At 56.0% G+C, this 15567-nt stretch overlaps 2 protein-coding genes and 1 long non-coding RNA gene across 3 annotated transcripts; 2 read left to right on the top strand and 1 right to left on the bottom strand.

Moving 5' to 3' along the window:
- Window positions 1–382: 382 nt before the first annotated feature.
- LOC122227932 lies at window positions 383–4268 on the bottom strand. Its single transcript, XR_006206278.1, has 5 exons — window positions 4189–4268; window positions 3710–3800; window positions 2643–3139; window positions 2187–2367; window positions 383–1282 (listed from the first exon to the last, which is right to left on the bottom strand). It is a non-coding gene; the product is annotated as an uncharacterized LOC122227932 (long non-coding RNA).
- Window positions 3721–5386, top strand: HOXD12 (homeobox D12). Its single transcript, XM_042952719.1, has 2 exons — window positions 3721–4534; window positions 4684–5386. Exons 1-2 carry the CDS (start codon window positions 3961–3963, stop codon window positions 4920–4922), a joined length of 813 nt encoding a protein of 270 aa, XP_042808653.1. The 5' UTR covers window positions 3721–3960; the 3' UTR covers window positions 4923–5386.
- A 6146-nt stretch (window positions 5387–11532) lies between these two features.
- Window positions 11533–13856, top strand: HOXD11 (homeobox D11). The gene is made up of 2 exons (XM_042952720.1): window positions 11533–12319; window positions 13071–13856. The coding sequence occupies exons 1-2, from the start codon at window positions 11533–11535 to the stop codon at window positions 13304–13306; spliced, it is 1023 nt and encodes a 340-aa protein (XP_042808654.1). The 3' UTR covers window positions 13307–13856.
- The last annotated feature ends 1711 nt before the right edge of the window (window positions 13857–15567 follow it).

Here is a 15567-nt window from a genome sequence, read left to right on the forward strand (position 1 = left end):
TTTATTCCTAGGGAGATGCAAATAAACAGAACTCTCTTGTTTCTTCGTCTTTTATATATTTTCTTTTTCCAAGCTTGTGTTACCTCTTGTGTTCTTATTTATTATAAAATCTTGTTGTCCTCAACATTATGATGTTCGCTATAGATGAAGGAAACTCAATACCAGTTCTACTCTGAAACTCCACTCCATTTCCGCCACCCCTCTCCACCCTTTTCCCTGTGGCTTTAACATAAGTAGTGATGTCTTTAAATGAGAATATAATTTGCGGTGTCTGAAATGGTATTTTTTACCGGACAAAAAAAAAATCTCCAATAAAATTTTACTTCTCTTTCAATATTATCACTTTATTCAACTAGTTTTATTTTTTTAATCAATATGTATGTTTGTGTCTGGGTGTAGGAAATTGTGCTCACTTGAAGGTGTTCTTCCTAGAAAGGCTGTTATATTTATCTACTCTTGGAAGATCCTGAAATTAGACACATCCATATTTGGCAATTGAAAAAGAAACATTTCAGGCTGATCCCTTATCGCCCTTTCCGAGCAGCCTCCAAACAGCGTTTGAGGACTGAAAACCATAATTATACGCCCTAAACCTCTAGACGCAATTTTTAGGCCCAATGAACTTGCTTTTTTGAGGCCTTTTTGCCACTCAAGGAAATGGCCGCTGAGGAGCTGGGTGCCTCGTGTTGTTAGCGCCTAGGCACAATCAGTTTAGTGGTTGCTAACTTTTTGGTATGTAAGTTAAATACGCATGTTTAAAACCTCACACAATATGTAAACTCTTATGGCGGGGGGGCTCCCTTATGGATCCGCTAGAGAAAACGCAGAGACCCAAGGTCCGGAGCTACTTTCGTTTTCTCTGGCCCGGCTTGATTTCTTTCATATCTTGCATCGATGGTTGGCTGTGGGCGGCCAACTTCGTTTTAACTGGCAGATAGAGAGACACAGAGGGAGACAGAGGCAAACAGAGAGAGAACGGACTACGACTCAAATTCTGGAGAAGTAACCCTGAACATAACTAACCCTGGACATAACTACCCCGACCTTCCACTTTAAGGAAGAGTTTCTAATTAGCATGTTGCTTTCCTCGCAAGATGTGCTTTCATCTGAAGCAGGCCTGTTTTCCCTTCTTTTCCAACGTCGTTTTCCCTCCTTTTTGGTAAATTCCAGACTCCAGGGCCGCACTCCATTTCCCAGGTCCATTTCTGAGGTTTCCTGTCGGATGCGGGGATTGCCTGGAGGTTTTCCTTTCATCCGTAGTTTGCTGGTCAGTTTACTCTGCCTAGGAGAAATGGGGAGGTTTGCTGAAGATTAAAACTGCTCAAATGCTCTCCGGTGGAATTTGAATTGATGGCTAAATCAATAACAGATGAAGACGTTGCTATTTATATGCATTCCTTTTATATTCCGAATTGAGGAGGGAGGAGAGGAGCCGGTAGGTGGCCCGAGCGCTGGTAGGGAGGCCCACGGGGAGCAAAGGCGAAGGGAGCTTGGGAGAGAGGCCTTTCTTCGGGCGGAGACCGAGAGGCCGCAGGGAGGACGCGTCTGAAACCTAGCAGGTTTGGAGTGCCGCTGGTGGAGACTCCAGGCCCGCGCGTCTACGCGTGATCCAGGAGGCGATGGAGGCTTTTGCAGTCGGGACGCACCGCCAGACAAAGGGGCGGCCGCAACACTTCCCCGTGTCTGGCAGCCTGCCGGGTGCCTCTGACTCCGCTGTCCCCGCCAGCCTTGCTGCCACGATCTACGGCTTTCCGAGACGCTTGGCGGAGCCTGGCAGCGGGCCGTGACCGCACGGGCTGGCGACCCCAGGCCGGCTGTGCCGCCCTTCACTGTTGATCTTGACCGTGCGGCGGCGCCTCGCCAGGCGTGGAGCTCGCTCGCCATCTCCTGGGCGGTCGGCGGCATTGGCAGAACTCGCGGTTTAGCTCCGCGGCCAAATCCTCTCCCATTCTCCAGCTCACCAGCCAAGCCTCCTGCCCTTCCCACCAACACCTCCACCCCGCCCCCGCCCCCCGCCCCGCCCCGCCGCGCAGTCCTCAGCTCCAAGCTCTTAGCTCCCAGCGTACAACTTTGCCTGCTGGACCTCGGAAATTACAAACCCAGGAGATAAGGTGGGGCAGATGAACACCATTCTGAGCCAAAGAGAAATGGAGGGAATCTAATTGTTCTAGTCTTTCATTGCTCACTTAGTGCCTTTATGTCTTCAGTCCTCAGGGGTAAACCGCTGCTGTGCGGCTGCCTAAGGGTCCGGAGAAGACACCCTTGGACTTGGAAATACCGGAGCATCGCTGCATGCTGAGACGGGAGGAGATGAGACTCCAGGGATCCCTGGAGCTGGAGCTTTTGGGCCTGGGGAGTCTGTAGCTCCTGGAAAACAGGGAGAGTTTCCCAAAACGAGAGCCTGGATCCCTTAAGCCCCTAAGAACTGAGGTTGCAGCTTATGCCTACACCTCCCCACGCCCCCACCCCCAAGGACGGGGAGTGGAGTTTTTTTCCCTCTGTGTCTGAGCTGGTAAGGAAACTCTGACAGAACCCTGGGGAGTCTCGGACATCCCCATCCTCACCCCATACCCCCGCCCTAGAGCGGGAGGAAGAGACCGACTGCGTTCCCCAGAGCCGCCCAATTGGTCGCCATAACTCACAATAAAGTCTCAGCGCGGTGGTCAGCCTTGCCCTCCGGCGGCGCCTGTGTGGTCTCCGTGCCGGAGCTGGCGGTCTAACCAATTCCAGCTTGGCTCGGGGACCGCGAGGCGGGCTGCAGGTTGGGGTGGCCGCCAGTCACGCGGCCGCTGGGTTTCTTGGGACCGAGGCAGGGGAGGAGGACCCATAGCCCTCTGGCCAAGCTAAACCGGAGGGCCTGCGGAGGGGGCTGCCACATTGCCCCCGACGAGGGAGCGCCGCCCCTCCTGCTCAGGCCCCTGTTCGCCAGAACTCCGAACCCGCCAGCGGCCTTGGAGGCGCTGAGCGGAGCAACGCCGCTAGCCTGCTGCCTGGGCGAGCCGTGCTGTTCCCCGCCGAGTGACTCTGGCTCTTCTGTCCTTCCACACCAAGTCCGGGGAGCTCGTTCTGCTCTGCCCGCTGCAGAGGAGTTGAACAGCTTGGAGTTCTGGTTGGCAGGACGTAGTCGCCAAGGTGACTCCTGGCAATAAAAGGAATGTAGCCTTTGGCCAGGATTGGCCAATGCAGCTGCCCCTTCCTGGGCCAGCATTCTCCACGGACCGGGATGGCCGCAAATTTCCTGGGAGCAGAGGACTTGGCCATAGAGAAGCGCACCAGAATTGGTTTGAAACCACCTTCCTGGGCACCAAACTTGGGCAGAGTTTGTGATGCATTTCTCCTCCATCAGCAAACCTTTGGAGCATGCCGGGTTCAGGCCGTGTGTGGGTCCTCGATGCAACATGACCAGTGCAGAATCCTCTCCAGAGGGACAGGGGCAGGAAGGAATCGGCCTAGGAGTAACATAGTTCAGGCCTAGGGACAGAGCTCGTGGCCCCACCAGACAGTGGACTCTCTAGACAAGCCTAGCCAGAGGTGCACAACGCTAGAAAAGGCCTTAGCTGCAACTTAAAGCTCGTGGAAGCAAGCCTGGTCTAGGTAGCCAGTGGGAAGGGGGAGTGCAAAGCCAATCAAGACCAAGAAGGATCCCAAGGGACATTGGGGCAAAGGCACCCAATGTCCCCCGCTCCTGAAGCTGAGCCCGGAAACTCACAGTGGTTTCACCTTCGTTCCACGTTCCTTGGTTCTTCTGCCTAGCAGCCTCCTCCTTCTCCATCGAATATTGCGGGAGTTATCATAATACCCTGAAGGGGGGGAAAACGGGTCGGGGGATGTAGGCGGTGCTGAAATGACCGGCTTTGAAGAACCTGCAGGCAAAGTTTCGTCCAATCGTCTGAGCCTGTCCTCTTATTCCCGGTTGTAACTAAATACTGCTGCGAGCGCAGCCGAAGCCCTTTGTTGGAGATGTGTGAGCGCAGTCTCTACAGAGCGGGCTATGTGGGCTCGCTTCTGAATCTGCAGTCGCCTGACTCCTTCTACTTCTCCAACCTGCGGCCGAATGGCGGCCAGTTGGCCGCGCTCCCCCCCATCTCATACCCGCGAGGGGCGCTGCCCTGGGCCACCACGCCCGCGTCCTGCGCCCCAGCGCAGCCTGCCGGTGCCACCGCTTTCGGCAGCTTCTCGCAGCCCTACCTGGCCGGTTCCGGGCCGCTTGGTCTACAGCCCCTGGGCGCCAAGGATGGACCCGAAGAGCAGGCCAAGTTTTATACGCCCGATGTGGCCGCTGGGCCGGAGGACCGTGGCCGTGTGCGGCCGCCCTTCGTCCCCGACTCTAGCCTGGCCCCCGCGGCCGCTGCTCTCAAAGCGGCCAAGTACGACTACGCGGGTGTGGGCCGTGCGGCAGCAGGCTCTGCAGCCCTGCTCGAGGGGACCCCCTGCGCTGCCGGCTTCAAGGACGACACCAAGGGCCCGCTCAACTTGAACATGACAGTGCAGGCGGCGGGCGTCGCCTCTTGCCTGCGACCTTCGCTGCCCGACGGTAAACGGTGGCCATGCTCCCTGGGCCAGTCTGGGCTGGGCTGGGAGGTGGGGTGCAGGGGAGAGTGTGCAGAGGGAGGGAGCCGCTGGGGGCGGGCAGACAACTGGGAGCAGCCGGCAGGGCTGACTTGGGTTGGGGCTGTGTTGCAGGCCTGCCGTGGGGGGCGGCCCCAGGGAGGACCCGCAAGAAGCGGAAACCCTACACCAAGCAGCAGATTGCGGAGCTGGAGAACGAATTCCTCCTCAACGAATTCATCAACCGCCAGAAGCGCAAGGAATTGTCCAACAGGCTGAACCTCAGCGACCAGCAGGTCAAAATCTGGTTCCAGAACCGGCGTATGAAAAAGAAGCGCGTGGTCCTGCGCGAGCAGGCGCTGGCGCTATACTAGCCCCCCGCGTGGCCGCGGCTGGCCAGGCCTGCCCTTTTAAGCCGAGGCCTGGCGTGGAGGAAGAACTGGGACTAGGGGCTTTTCCTTCCGCTCCTTCTCCGCTGGTCCCAAGTACCCTCCCACTCAGTCTACAGCCCAGGAGCCCTGGCCAGTTGGGCCTCCACGCTTTCCGATCTCTGGGAGGGGCCTGCAGAAGTTGCAGCACAACCTTGGCCTTGAGGCTTCCCAAGTGGGGGCCTGGGGTCACCTGTCCTAGCTCTTGTCCGGGGCATTTACACGGGGGCTCACTCTAGCACCCTTGTACTTGGAATTCTGCTTCCACCTAGACTCCCTTTCCTCTCCTCCCCAGTTCTTTTTGAATTTAGCAGGCACCTCACTAGAGCGCAGAGTGGAATTGAATTTAGGAAGGCCTCCGGGAAGGAGTAGAAAGGGCTGCAGGCCCAATTCTGTCTCTTTGCCCCCAAAGCCGCTTGTGGCAAAGCCAGAATCGTGGCTCTGGAGTGAGGAAAGGGTGCCGCCCCTCTCCTGTCTGCCCTGGCTGCTTGCAGAGGACAAAAGCTACCCTAGACCTTCAGACTTGGGGAGGAAAGGCAAGGGGAAGAAGGCTGGGGTGGCTGGACAAACTCATGGACACCTCCGAGTTTGGGCTGGGCTGACCCTTCCAGCTGGGCAGAATGGGGTGGATACTTCCTTCCCATGGATTCGAGCAGGGAGGCTGAGGCTCCACCACAAACTGAAATCTCTAGACTGTACTGGTAAAACTCCCCTACGTCTCCTATCTCCTCATACACGCCTAGGCCAGAGCCCTGCACTCTGTAACTGGACTGAGCTCTGGTGAGGACAGCTGCTAGTCTGCTTTGAGGCTGGAGTGCACTAAGAGGTGGGGAAAATATCCAGGGGGAGGAGAAGGGAGTGAGCAAGGATAAGGGTGTCCTACGTTCCAACTGTAAATATGGCTGTCCTGTTGAGGTGGGTAAGGGTGCGGACATGTCTTTCTTGAATTAGGATAATTAGGCAGAGGTGAGAGGCCCTCCAGTAGTCAGGGGGTGAAGGAGGAGGCCCTTCAAATCCTCAGCCCCTGGTCGCTGCTCTAGACCAAGTAGAGAGAAGTTCCCCTCTCTCACCCTCTTCACCACCAGACAACCCCACTGGGGGCCTTTCTGTGCCTCAGCGCTATGCCCTTCCTGAGCCCATGCCTGGCCTGCCTCCATGGAGCCTGTAAGGCCCTGGGCCCTGCTGGGCTTGCTTTGTTGCAGCTGGGGTTCCTGAATGCCAGGTAGAGGTGTTTTGCATGTGCTGGGGTGTCCTGTGTTAACCTCACTGAAACTGAGCACCCCCCTCCAGCTCCTTCTATCATCCCCTACCTCTTTTCCCTCTCCTTCTGAGAAGTAGCGCCCCCCAACTTCAACTGAGATGTATGACAGCCAAAGAGTTGATTCCTTCCCAAAGTCGGATGACTTGTTTTTAGTGGGGGACTAGGCCCTAGATGGGGAGTGGGCACCCCACATAGCCCCAAGCCTCAGCCCAACTGACCTCAGTTGATGTTTTGACTAATTGCATTTTCTCTGCTATCTAATAGTTGTTGTGCATGTTTTATGTTGTTTTGATTTTGTCAAAAAAAAAAACCCACAATAGCTTGTACATATCAGATACATAGAAATGTTTTGAATGGAAATAAATATCCAAGTCCCAGCCAAGTTGTCAAGGGACTGATGTCAATTTTTCTAAACAATTCAGATTCCCTCCTAATGATTTTAGGCCACCAAATTCGTTTTTCTTTTCTGGTTGTGGTTTCACTGCGGGTGTTGACTGTTCATTAAATGAGAAAATGGCTTCCAAGTCGGTCAGAAAATGGTGCATAAAAGCCCATGAACAAAATGTGTATGAAACATCCAAGTGGGAGGAAAGGGGACTGTAGGCAGATCTGAGCTTGTCTCCAACCTTAAGGGAACTCTCAGCTTGTTGCACACCAGGGCTTCTGTATTTTGCCTTAATTCCCCAATTTTGAAGCTTGCTGTTATGGGGATGGGGTGCCTGCCGAAATAGGAGGCTCCTCAGATCTCAATACAAAAGATCTCTCCTTGCCATGTTTTGGTCAGGCTTCTTTCAAACAGGCTATGCCCTGTGGAAATTCTCCATGCTGGCACCTTTGCCTGGAGCCCAGCATGGTCCCTTGGGAAATGTGGCCTCAGCACCCTTATAGCCTTAGGAGCCTCCAGCTGAGGCTGGGAAAGCTGCCATCCTCTTGCAGACCCCAACTCCCAGCCAGCTCTGAGACGGAAACTAGAGAACTGTTAGCTTTTAGCAAGTGGAAGAATTAGCAAGAACCACTAAATCTCTAAGACCAAGTGTTCATGGGTTCCAAGTCCCCTTTCCTGAAGCCAGTTGGATGTGTATGTTAAAAATATTTTTAAAGTAGCTCCTTTAAGAAAAACACAATGGTGGGGGGCGGGGGGGCGGGTAGGAAGCCAGAGGCTCCTGAGGCCCTGTCTTTAGAAATGTTTTCCCACCTGATGGGGCTCAGGGAGGTGGTGGTACCGGGAGCTGGATCTCTCTCCCAGAGCAAGGGAACAAAGGCGGAGGCCACACTCAGACCTCTCAGACCTCAGGTCCGGAAAGCTGGGTAAAGGACTAGGAAATCAGACTTAGATGCAGACCCTACAGTAACACAGAGAGACAGTTTCTTTCCCATGTATACCATTAAATCACCATGTTCTTTCTCTTTAGCCTGAGATGTGGGGTGGGAGGTGAAATTCATGGAGACCACTCCCCAAAGAGATCGAAAGGATTCTAAGTGTAAAATCTTGACTGTTGGTTGGGGCTTCAGCAGTGTTTTTTCAAATCTATCCCTTTTACTGACCCGCACAAATACAAAGGCAGTGGTGTCCTCTCTCCTTTCCTAGCCGAAGTCCTATCAGGGATTTGGAACCACGACGAAATTCGTAAGAAACAAACGCCGAGAGAAATGATGCTGAAATCTGAGTGCTCAACATTCCCTCGCACAAAGACAAATGCGTCCTCCGAAATGCGGCAGTCCAGGCAGGCCTCTTGATCAAGAAAAAGGGTTTTAAACGAGAAAAAATGGCTTCGTCTGGCATTCAATCGGCTGCGAGCTCAGAGGGCCGACCGGGGGACTCTTAAGGCCTGGGGGCTCTTCCCGAGGGAGGCGGGCTGGGGAGGCTTCCGGGAGGCCGGCGGGTGGAGGAGAAATTCAGAACCGTTGTAAATATTCATGTCTGCGGGGGTGGGGGGGAGGGTGCCTCTTCACCCCGCCTCTCCCAGCTGCATTCACCACCACCCCCCCTTCGGGGGGGGGGGGGGCAGAGCGCCTGTCCGATCGTCCTTGGACAAAGGTGATCTCCCCACATTTTTGTTCTCCGGTCATTTGACTTAGGGAGTCCATTCCAAAGGTTCTGCTGGGAAGGGACTTGCTCTGGGTGTTTTCCCCCCGCGTTTCTCCTCTTCTTTCGTTTCCTAAAAGAGCATAAATAATTAAAGTTTGGCAGGGAGGAAAAGCTTTCTTGCAGAACTGTAGTGGCAATAAATGAAATGACTCAGAATCCCTTCCCCAGTCAGCTTTTACGAGGGCTGCCAGACAGTGTCTGTTCACGTTCTCCAGATACCAGGGGCGCCCTGACAAAGTTAAGGTCAAGTTAGTGTCTTATCTTGGGTGGCTCAAAATTACCGCATCGCGTCTGGGCGCTGCGCGGAAAGCTACCACTCGCGGAGCAGCTGGATGTGCCGGGAGGGTCGGATGCGCTCTCTGTGCTTCGAGTGGGGCCGCGCAGGCAAGGACAAGGCCACAACGCCGGAGTCTTCATGGTAGGTTCTCGCGGGACGCGCGGGTCGGGAGGCTGCGGTTTTCCTTAGGTTTCGGGGTGAGGATCGAGGAGGGAGCTAGGGCAAAAGGCCGTAGCGGGCCGGGCGGAAAATGAAAGCCCAAGGTTGGGTGTGGGGGCGGGGGTCCGCGCTAACGCGCAGAGAGGGGTCCGCTGCCCCTTCCCCTGTGCACCCGCGCGCCGCTGCAGATGGCGCACCCTCCCCCGCCAAAGCGCGGCTCCAGCCGGAGCCGCCATCGCCATGTCGTTGAACTTGAATGGTTCCGTCCTCCCCATTTCCCTCTTCGGCGGTCAGCAGGCTCCGCTTTGGGGGCAGCAGACTGCCTGCGCCCCACCCCGAACGAAGAGAAGGTGCGAGAATTTTCCGCACTCCCAGACCCATAAAGACTCGGCTGCTGGGGGTGGGGGTGGGGGGCGCAGCCGCTGCCCTGGGTCCTGAGCGGCCGCAGGGCCAGTGTGCAGTGTCCGGGGAGCCATTTTAGGAGAGAGATCCAGGGGCGTCGACCACGAACGAGCCCGAAAGGGAGAGGCTTGGGCGGGTGATGGAGATAGGAAGCAGATAAGTGTGCTGGCGGTCTGGACTGAGGAGAAAGGGGCGAGCGGGAATCTGGGCGAGGGTGCCAGCTGGGAGGAAGGTGCACAAAACGATGGGTAGTTTGGGGGGCTGGGGGAGCCTCCTTGCCCTCCAGTCGCCACCGACCTGTTTGCGCAGCGTTCGGAGGAAAGCAGAGGTGGGAGGGGGGCGGAGGAAGAAGAGTGGGAGGGAGAAAAGGAGGGAGGAGAAAGAGGAAGAGGGGGGGGACAACGGCCAGAAAATAGATATGAGCTCCGATCACCCGCCTTTTCTCTGTCTGTCGGCATGGTGGGCAGAGCTCACCACACGGGCACTGCGGCAGCCGGGGCCAGGGAGGGAACCAGCTTCTCAGCCTGCGTCGCCTGCCCTGAGCGTAGGGTTGAGGCCCAGAACCCAGTTCTGGGATTGCCTGGGCAGAGGAATCTTGGGTACAGGGGCAACTTCTTGCCCTCGGTTCTGGGATTTGGGTTTGGGGAGCTTCTTTCTGAGACACTGATTCTTTCCTTTGGAGAGCGCTGGCTCTCCCAGAGGCCGGAGTCCAGGCCTCGCCCGGCCCCACGGGCTAGGAAAGAGGGACACAGCGGCAGCGGAGGAAAGTGAGGCCTTGGGGCAAATGGATGGGGGGCCCTGGGGGTCAAGTGGTACAGGGAGGCTCAAGCAAGGAGGAAAGAGCTGCTGAGAGCACTCCCCCCTCCCAGAGCCACCGGACCACCTGGAGGAGCCCCTCAGTGATCATGCCGGCCCCAGGGCACCGCAGGAGCCTGGGGGAGACTCGGCGGCGTGGACGCGTAGGCCTTGGAGGGGCTCCGAAGCAAAGAAGGGGCTGGATGTGAGGCGGGCTGGTCCCAGTCCAGGTCAAAAAGCAGAGAGGGTGAGGAGGGTGGAGGCGCCAGTGGTTTGTCTCCGGTTGGTAGGGAGTGGGAGGCCAGGCACCTTTAGAGTAGGACTCCAGATCCTTTTGTTCACCAGACCCCCCACCTTCTAGAGGGGCATGGGGCGTCTCCGCTGGCTGAACTTCCTCCTTGCTTTAGCATTGGGAGAGAAAAGGCAGAGAGGTGACAGGGAGAGCACAGAGGTGGTGACACACAGCTAGGGGAAAGGAAGAGAGAGGATCAGGGGACAGAGAAAGGAAAGGAAACGAGGAAAGTAAGAGGAAGGAAGAAGGCAAGAGGATCGAGAGTCAGATGCTCTGCTGACTGAGCCAGCCAGACACCCCAAGGAGGCAAGAGGAAACAAGAGAAGGGAGTGGGAGAAGAGAAGACAGGAGAGAGAGATGTGAGAAAACTGAAGGGAGACGAAGGAAGGAGAAAAGAGAGACAGGAACACAGAGAGGAGGAGAGGGGGCTAAAGATCCGAGTGGGCACCGAGGCCCTGGCCTGGGTGAGCTCCTAGTAGGGTTTTGGCGTGGGTTTTTTTCTGAGGCTGGCACTCGCGTTCCCGGGGTCAGGAATGGAGAGAGCCAAGTTATTCCGCGATAAACGCGCAGGGCTGAGAAATATGTAAATCAGGGCTCCTCGAGCCACGAGAGTGGCGCAATTACGCCCCTTGAGCAAGAAGCAACAAGCTCCTGGCGGGCAAGCTGCAGAGGGTGGCGGCGTCGCGGGGGAGGGAGCGGCTGCAGGAAGAGGTGTGGGGGGTGGGAACCTCACAACCTCACACCTAGTCCCCTGTGCCCTGGGCTGGGGCTCCCCCCTCCGCTCTCCGCTTCTTTCCCTTCCCCCTTCCTCCCCCTTCCTCCCCCTCCCTCCTCCTCCCCGCCGGCTTCGGTCCGCGTACTTAAAGCGGCGCGGGCGGGCGGGCGCGGGCGGGCGGCCCAGCCGGGCGGTGGCAGATGCACCCAGCAGTGGCAGCCGCCGGCGGCGCACAGGTGACCGGCCTGCGGCGCAGCCTGGTCAGGGGGCGCCCGGAGAGTGCCGGCTGGAGAGGGAGACCGATCCGCCCCCAGCGCGCGCGTGTCTCGGCGCCAGGAGCCGTCCCGGGGCGTGTTGGCGAGAGCTGATATAGATATAAGGACATTTCTCTCCATGGCGTCACGTGACATAATTACCACCAGAATCAATCAAGATGAATTGCACGTCAGCGCCCGGTGGGGATTTTTGCTTAGTTGATCCTGGCCCAAGCCTCTTGTGCAATCGATGGCTCAGGTTGGCGGCGCGGGGAGCGGCCCGGGGCTCGCCGGCGCGCACGCCGCGGAGCCATGAACGACTTTGATGAGTGCGGCCCGAGCGCAGCCAGCATGTACCTGCCGGGCTGCGCCTACTATGTGGCCCCGTCGGACTTCGCCAGCAAGCCGTCGTTCCTATCGCAACCGTCGTCCTGCCAGATGACTTTCCCCTACTCTTCCAACCTGGCGCCGCACGTCCAGCCCGTGCGCGAAGTGGCCTTCCGCGACTACGGCCTGGAGCGCGCCAAGTGGCCGTACCGCGGCGGCGGCGGCGGCGGCGCGGGGGGCGGCGGCGGCGGGGGCGGCCCCGGCGGGGGCGGCAGCGGCGGCGCCGGGGGCTACGCTCCCTACTACGCGGCAGCCGCGGCGGCGGCGGCGGCGGCGGCGGCGGCTGAGGAGGCGGCCATGCAGCGCGAGCTGCTCCCTCCCGCGGGCCGCCGGCCGGACGTGCTCTTCAAGGCGCCCGAGCCAGTGTGCGCCGCGCCCGGGCCGCCACACGGCCCCGCGGGCGCCGCCTCCAACTTCTACAGCGCTGTGGGCCGCAACGGCATCCTGCCGCAGGGTTTCGACCAGTTCTACGAGGCTGCTCCCGGGCCCCCGTTCGCCGGGCCGCAGCCCCCTCCGCCTCCTGCGCCGCCACAGCCCGAGGGCGCTGCCGACAAGGGCGACCCCAAGACGGGGGCCGGTGGCGGCGGGGGAAGTCCCTGCGCCAAGGCGACCCCCGGCTCGGAGCCCAAGGGGGCGGCAGAAGGAGGCGGCGGCGGCGGCGACGGCGAGGGGCCCCCGGGGGAGGCGGGGGCTGAAAAGAGTGGCGGCACAGGTAGGCACCCGGTGCGGGGTGGGCTGCTGGGCCGGGGGGCCGCGGGCGCGGGGGGGCGGCGGGGGCCTCCCTCTGCTTGCGCCGTTTTATGTGCTGCTTTATAAGCGTTCGAAGGGGTTTATACATCCTATAAGATTTCCCGGGCCGTTGTAAAGTGTGTTTACGATAGGAAACCAATTTAGGTGGGCTTAAGGTAGACTTCGAGGGGACATTAATCGCTACAGAGAGCTTTTCCCCAGTTTGGGGGGGTGGGGTGGTGCTAGAGACCATGGAGTGAGGGAGGGGAGATTTCAAGCCACTTGGTGAGTGTGGACACTGGAGCCTCCTGCTTCTAAGGGGGGTGGGGTGGGGAGATCCTTGAACTGGACTTTATCCAAGCCTCTGGCTGACGCGCGCTGCTGGCTGGAGTCGGAGCAGATGCCCCGGCGCGCTCGTGTTTCTCTCCCTTAGGGTTCCAACTCAGACCCTGCCTTGCCCTCTGCTTCTCTGCCTCTGTGCCAGTGTGTGTGTGTGTGTGTGTGTGTGTGTGTGTGTGTGTGTGTGTGTGTCCGGGCGTGTACACACGTCCACGCCCGCACTCTCCTGTGCCCGCCCATATATCATCCCCCACGACGCAAGCAGGGTCTTTCAGCTGCGGCAGGGGACGTCCCCAACGGGCCGAGGCCTGGCCCTCGCTTGGGCCTCGGCCGCAGGGCGGGTGGGGGTGGGCAGTCAGCGGTCTCTCTCACCTCTTGGTTTCTTTGCCTTGCAGTGGCCCCCCAGCGGTCCCGGAAAAAGCGCTGTCCCTACACCAAGTACCAGATCCGCGAACTGGAACGCGAGTTTTTCTTTAACGTGTACATAAACAAAGAGAAAAGACTCCAACTCTCTCGGATGCTCAACCTCACTGACCGGCAAGTCAAAATCTGGTTCCAGAATCGAAGAATGAAAGAAAAGAAACTGAACAGAGACCGTCTGCAGTATTTCACTGGAAACCCCTTATTTTGAGAGCTCCAGGAAGCACCCCTCTCCCCGAGCCCCACTCACCCACCCTCCTCCCCAGCAACCTGCCCTCGGCAGGCCCAATGTCCTTGGGTTTAATGACGCCTCTTCTCTGTGGAACTCCACGATTCCTTCCCACGGTCAACTCGGGACCTCCCAGCGACCACTGCTGCCTGCGGACGAGGCCGGGGACTTGGCCGAATGGATCCTAATAAGGGGAAAATGGTAAATGCAAACGTCCCTTTACAATTTTACCGCCAATGTGCTGTTGTTCTCCCTCCCTCACTCTGAGTCCCCGTGGGGACGCTGTGGGATCTGTAGAGAGTTTAGGCTGCTGGGTTGGTTGGAAGGCACTTGTTTTTGTTCTGAGTTTGAGGGACCCGACCTTCCCCCTTGGTGAATGCAGATTATTTAAACTCTGGGAAATGTACCTTTGGTCTGTCGTATCCAGGCATAAGTCACTGTGTTTTGTGTGAATAAATGGTTTCTAGTAAAATGGAGGTTACAGCTTCAACACACTATATGATTTTTTCCTCTTTAAAGAAGTTTATTGTCTGATTAGGGTATTTTAGTAGCCAGAACCTTCTCCCATATGCAACTGAAAATCAAGTGAAATGCTTTTTGATCCTGCTGAAATAAGAGTAGCTCTCTCTCACCTTCTCTAGGTTACACTCATTTTAAAATTCACTTTAGAGATGAATTTCTGAATCGAGGGTGGGACCCAGCCATGGTGGTGCTCCTTCCTCCAGGCAATGAGGCTGGGAGAGCAGGACCTAGGAAGGACGTCTCCTCCCCCCTATTTCCCAGCTTAGTGAACTTGGAATTTCTGGAAAGGCAAAAACCATTTAAAAAAAACTTGTTAGACAATCCAAATTCACTTTTAACAAGCTGTCAAGGAGCCAGGGTCCCCCCCAAAAGAAACCAAGATTAGAAACCTTCATTGAAAAAAAAATAATTTGCCAAAAGGAAGTTACCAATGGTGGAGAGGGCTTGGGGTCCTTGCTAGTGTCACAGCGGGCCTGCAGGAGAGGAGGTAAGACCCCTCCCTGCAATAGGGCCTGAGGCTGCAGACCCACTCCTCACTGCATTTATCGCTTCAAGTTAAAGAATGTGGTGGGGGCTGAACAGCACTTTATGTTGCAGGGCCAGGCCAGGCTGTTTACAAAACCTTGAACTGTCTAGACAACACCATAAAAGCCAAAGTTCTAAACAGCTTAATTGGGTTATATTATACACCTTCTGGTGGGCCCAAAAGAGATTTCCGCAATGTGCAATAAACTGTAGGAGTGAGAAAAGCATCTCTTTCTCTGAAAAAAGTAAAGTGAATCTTATGACTCTTAACCTCTCCTAAGCCCAAAGTCAAAAACAAAACAAAACAAAACCATAAGGTGTACAGGACCCCATGCATCTTCAGAGGAGGTATGCATTTCCAAATGCAAAATTTTTTTAATTGCCAAAGTTTGGGGGGGGGAGGAAAAACATAAGTGCATAAGTGTATGCCTTTGAACTTCCAAAATGTCAAGGTCATCACCTTTAACCTTTCTGAATAATTAGGCGCCTTAAGGTTCTTCTGTGATATTCAGCCGCCACCCACTCTCACACACACACATGCTTACACATATCCAGACCCCCACATACATTTATGACCACACAGAATCATAACAGGGGCTCACCATAAATCTAAGCAAATTCCTAATTTCAGGATCAATAACCTTAATTTCCCTTCAAACATTTGTGTAATTCGATAGCAATTGACTTCTTTTTTAAATACTGGTTAGATTAAAATGTCTACCAGCATGCTTTTTATACAGCTGGTATATACTGAGGTGGGTTTTTTCGGGGGGGGGGGGGGGAGGGTGTCATAGATAGCAGTCCCCTTTGCTGTAATGAAGAACCATGACTTTAAAAGCAGGCGTCTGAAAGAGGAAGCTCTAGTCAGATTTACACCTTCGCTATATTTGGGGGAGGGGGGAACTGTTGCCCCGTCAGATAAATTATTGTACTTTATGGAACAAAACTAAAAATATTTGTGCTGTTTTCCAAAGTGCCCCCTCAACCTTTGGTGAAAATTGCAAGAGAAACAAAGCCTACAATTGAATAATTTCGTTCGGAAGGGGATTCCTTTGTGTGGATTTCTGGACGTCCGTTAAAATGTCAGTGCCCTAGTAGTATGATCGTTGCAGGATCTTAAAACTGGTTTATTTCTCTCTCTCTCCGTCTGTCTTTTTTTTTTTTTTTTAACTGCGTCTAAATGTAGCAAGCTTGTG

This window comes from Panthera leo, chromosome C1 (genome assembly GCF_018350215.1).
Source record: "Panthera leo isolate Ple1 chromosome C1, P.leo_Ple1_pat1.1, whole genome shotgun sequence".
NCBI classification, from domain to species: domain Eukaryota; kingdom Metazoa; phylum Chordata; class Mammalia; order Carnivora; family Felidae; genus Panthera; species Panthera leo.

Bases quoted from the DNA above. Each gene is read 5' to 3' on its own strand.
- HOXD11 (XM_042952720.1), top strand. From the start codon at position 11,533: ATGAACGACTTTGATGAGTGCGGCCCGAGCGCAGCCAGCATGTACCTG. The intron at 12,320-13,070 runs GTAGGCACCCGG...TTTGCCTTGCAG, and splicing joins TGAAAAGAGTGGCGGCACAG to TGGCCCCCCAGCGGTCCCGG.
- HOXD12 (XM_042952719.1), top strand. From the start codon at position 3,961: ATGTGTGAGCGCAGTCTCTACAGAGCGGGCTATGTGGGCTCGCTTCTG. The intron at 4,535-4,683 runs GTAAACGGTGGC...GCTGTGTTGCAG, and splicing joins GCGACCTTCGCTGCCCGACG to GCCTGCCGTGGGGGGCGGCC.